Raw genomic sequence first — 4541 nt, 5'->3', positions numbered from 1 at the left:
CCAGCTTGATCTCCTTTCTTGGGTGGATTGAAAAGTAGGGAGCAATGCAGACCTTGGAGGAAAGAACTAGGAACTTGGAATAGAGACAAATGTGAATTGGGTGGGGGATGTTTCTTTTAGAGAAGGCTAGAAATATCAACTTTTTTTTTTTTTTTACACTACTTAACTTGTTTTTTCTCTCCTTCCAGGAGGAGTAGTGGCATGGACAGAATCAACCAGTCCAGTGTCACTGAATTCCTCCTCTTGGGTCTTTCTGAGAGGCCAGAGCAGCAGCCTCTCCTATTTGCTATCTTTGTGGGCATGTACCTGGTCACTGTCATGGGGAACCTGCTCATCATCCTGGCCATTGTCTTTGACCCACACCTCCACACGCCCATGTACTTCTTCCTGGCCAACCTCTCTTTTGCTGATGCCTGCTTTTCTTCCACCACTGTCCCCAAGATGCTGGTGAACATCCAGAGACAAAGTCAGACCATCCCATATGGAGGGTGTTTGGCCCAGATGCACTTCTTCATGACATTTGGAGCGTTGGACGACTTCCTCTTGGGGGTGATGGCCTATGACCGCTATGTGGCCATCTGCAGGCCTCTTCACTACTCCACGCTCATGAGGCCCCTGGTGTGCATGCTCCTTCTGGTGGCATGCTGGCTTCTCACCAACCTTGCTGCTCTCCTGCACACTCTGCTTATGGCTAGGCTTTCTTTCTGTGCAGGCAACAGCATCCATCACTTCTTCTGTGATGTGGTCCCTCTGCTGCAACTGTCTTGCTCAGACACCAGCACCAACCAGGTAGCCCTATTCACCGTGGGCTCCATGATCCTCACTGGTCCTCTCTCTCTGATCATTTTGTCATATGCACACATCATCTCCACCATCCTCAGGGTCCCATCTGCCTCTGGGAGGCAGAAGGCCTTCTCCACCTGTGGGTCCCACCTCACTGTTGTCTTCCTGTTTTATGGCACAGCAATTGGTGTCTATCTGTTTCCCCCTTCATCTCACTCTGGGGGTAAAGACAGGGTTGCAGCTGTATTTTACACCGTCGTGACTCCTATGCTGAACCCCTTCATTTATAGCCTCAGGAACAGCGATATGAAGGCTGCACTGAGAAACCTTTTTGGAATTCATACATTGTCTTCTCAGGGACTTTGATCCTACATGCATATTTTGACGTTGCGCTCTGGAGAACCCATGTGTTTGTGAAGCAACACCATCACCTATCACATTTGCTTAGGTTTCAAAAGAAGTGATGAAGAATCTTCTCTTAAACTTCAAACCTAGCAGTGTATGGTGGGAGTATTTCATAAAGGACTTGTGCCTTGTTATAAATGTGTTATTTCCCTGGTGTTGTGTAGGGTGATCTAAGCTACATGGGGCTAAGGTCAATTAGAACTTTCTGTTTGCTGTTATCCTAATGCATGTATATTTTTTAACCTATGATTCAACCAGAACTAATTAGTCTCCAGATACTATATCTGGTGGAGGAGGCACTGATTCCATGCCTTTATGGCATTCCCTGATAGAATTCAAAATGGCATGCAGCTGTACATACATGCAATTAACTAAATACAAGTCCAATCATCATGACTTCTCCATAAAGCTTATTATCTCTTTTGTTCCATGTTCTTAACTCTCTACATGTATTATGCCATTTATTTTTCCAATTATAATGATCTTGGGTTAAATGTTATGATTATTATATTTTACAGATAGAGACCAAAGCTAATAAGTGGGGGAAGAAGTATTAAATTTAGTCTTAGTCTGACTCTGGTATTCAAACTCCTGCTTTACTGTCTTGCTTCTTGGTGCTAATGTTTGTGGAAAGAGACATATTCACTTTAAGCTAGTATGTACACTGATGCCTACCATATGCCAGGCACTGTGCTATGCACTATTGGTAAAATGTAAAAATGAATGAGATTTTGTCGATACCTATACATGGTAGAGACAGACACGTGTCCAATTTAGTCATATGGTGACCAGTCAAGTCAGATGGTGATAGTTGCCATGACAAAAAGTAACATGCGTAACCATGGTCAGACATAGTTTTACCCATAATGTGACATTTTGTCAGCTCACTGGAACTAGTGAGGAAAGAAAAGTGAGGATTCCACAGTGACAGGCTGTTTACAATGAGGGGCATGCAGGTTGTTGGAGCCATGTCAGCCCAACCTTGGAAGTGTTTCGTAGTGGTCTCTCTAAATATGGGTCTTAGGTTTTCATTCCCAGTTCTGTTGGCCAATTCTCTTGGCCAATTCTGTTCCTTGTAGCTATCTGTCATTGTCAGTGCTTTTGAATTCTAGCTTTAGATTAGTGTTTTCTGGAGCTTTAGAACTCTCTAGAGAAGAGATCCTAGTATTTTTTATAAACACAAAACAAACAGGTAATTCTAGTGCAACCAGGTTTGACAATCCTGTTGTGGGACATCTTTCATGGCAGCAAAAGGGCAGATGAAATAAGGTATGAAAATACCTACCTCATTTTTTGCCCTTTCAAGGTAAAAATCAGTGAGGAACCGAGCATGTTGACAGCAACAAGAAGTTCCTGAATACTTAGCCCTGGTTGAATCCTTTTATATCTTACTCAATTTTTTATTCTTTGTTTGCTGTAATTTACTAGCTTTCCATAAACCCCTTCTGGACCTGCTATCTTTGAATAATGCTTGGTTTACTTTTATGCATGATTTTCAAGTATACTAACAATATTATCTGAGTGAGGCATTCATCACTTTCAAAGAATCTGCTTATATTCTTATCTTTGGGCTTCTACGTCTGTTCAAAAAAGGCAAGCAAGTGGATGCTCTGTGCACTGGATTTTTTCCTTGTTCCTCTTCCTTAGAATCACTCCCAGGTGGGGTTGTATATGGCAGTGTACCTCCAGGCAGTGGACAGCCATCTGTTTTCAACTCATTACACTATATCGTGATTTTATCCATGAACCAGGTTCAAGTGTTTTCTACCCCAACAGACCAATGGTGTGAGCTGAGTGAAAAAAAACTGAATCCAAGGTCCAGAACATGGGGATCATGACCATTCCTGTTGCCTTGTGCTCTCTGGACCTGCTTGAGCCTAATCCCAAATGGAACATTTCTACTCTTCGTATGTATATGTATCCATACTGGAGAATGGGATTTGGGGGTGGGGCAGAGTATATGCATATTTTCGGCCTTGGTAGTTAATACCAGAAAGTTAGATAAAGTGCTTTATCAATTACACTCATCCCTATAATATGTGAATAAGTGTGGTCCACTTCCTCAGCCACACTTATACTGGCCTTCTCTACTGGACACATTCTTCTGGGTTTGTAGAAATCATGTTTGGTGGGTTTTATGTGCATTTTTCTAAGAACTCATGTAGTTTATCTCTTGTGCCTATGCTTATTGATCATTTGCCTATTTTCTCTTGTAACAAACATGTTCTCATTATTTTGCTACTGTTTAATTAGGTATTCTCCTTTTCAAACATTAATTTGTAAAAATTATATATTGTAGATAGGAGTCCTTTGCTAAATATATGTATTGAGGTTTTTTTTATTATGTTGCTTGCTTTTTATGGTCTATTTAGAGTTAATTTTGAGTAACAAACACACACAAAAAGATTCAACTTCATTCTTTTGCATGTAGTGTTGCAGAGCCATTTATTTTATTTTTTTTTTATTTTTTATTTTTTATAAACATATGTTTTTATCCCCAGGGGTACAGGTCTGTGAATCACCAGGTTTACACACTTCACAGCACTCACCAAAGCACATACCCTCCCCAATGTCCATAATCCCACCCCCTTCTTCCAAACCCCCTCCCCCCAGCAACCCTCAGTTTGTTTTGTGAGATTAAGAGTCACTTATGGTTTGTCTCCCTCCCAATCCCATCTTGTTTCATTGATTCTTCTCCTACCCACTTGTGGTGATGCAACATGGGGGCAGAGCCATTTATTTAAAAAATATTTCTTTCCCTACTGATTTGTCTTGGCACCTTTTAACAAATAGCATGGAGGACAAGAGGAGATGAAGAGAAAAAGGGAGTTGAGGGAAATTGGAAGGGGAGGTGAACTATGAGAGACTATGGACTCTGAAAAACAATCTGAGGGTTTTGAAGGGGTGGGGGGTGGGAGGTTGGGGGAACCAGGTGGTGGGTATTATAGAGGGCACGGATTGCATGGAGCACTGGGTATGGTGCAAAAATAATGAATACTGTTATGCTGAAAATAAAAAATAAATTTAAAAAATAAAAAAAACATCACCACTTCCTCATATCAGGGAGATCATATGATAGTTGTCTTTCTCTGCTTGACTTATTTCGCTAAGCATGATACGCTCTAGTTCCATCCATGTTGTCGCAAATGGCAAGATTTCATTTCTTTTGATGGCTGCATAGTATTCCATTGTGTGTATATACCACATCTTCTTGATCCATTCATCTGTTGATGGACATCTAGGTTCTTTCCATAGTTTGGCTATTGTGGACATTGCTGCTATAAACATTCGGGTGCATGTGCCCCTTCGGATCACTACGTTTGTATCCTTAGGGTAAATACCCAATAGTGCAA

At 41.3% G+C, this 4541-nt stretch overlaps 1 protein-coding gene across 1 annotated transcript; it reads left to right on the top strand.

Annotated features, from left to right (window-relative positions):
* The first annotated feature begins 201 nt into the window (after positions 1-201).
* Positions 202-1149, top strand: LOC116570626 (olfactory receptor 1N2-like). The gene has a single exon (XM_032307955.1). It carries the CDS (start codon positions 202-204, stop codon positions 1147-1149), a length of 948 nt encoding a protein of 315 aa, XP_032163846.1.
* Positions 1150-4541: the final 3392 nt, after the last annotated feature.

The sequence above is a fragment of the Mustela erminea genome, chromosome 12, assembly GCF_009829155.1.
Source record: "Mustela erminea isolate mMusErm1 chromosome 12, mMusErm1.Pri, whole genome shotgun sequence".
NCBI classification, from domain to species: Eukaryota; Metazoa; Chordata; class Mammalia; order Carnivora; family Mustelidae; genus Mustela; species Mustela erminea.
Note: the sequence above shows the minus strand (reverse complement) of the source record. Positions and strands in the feature narration are given on the sequence as shown.

Coding starts and splice junctions, on each gene's coding strand:
- LOC116570626 (XM_032307955.1), top strand. CDS start 202: ATGGACAGAATCAACCAGTCCAGTGTCACTGAATTCCTCCTCTTGGGT.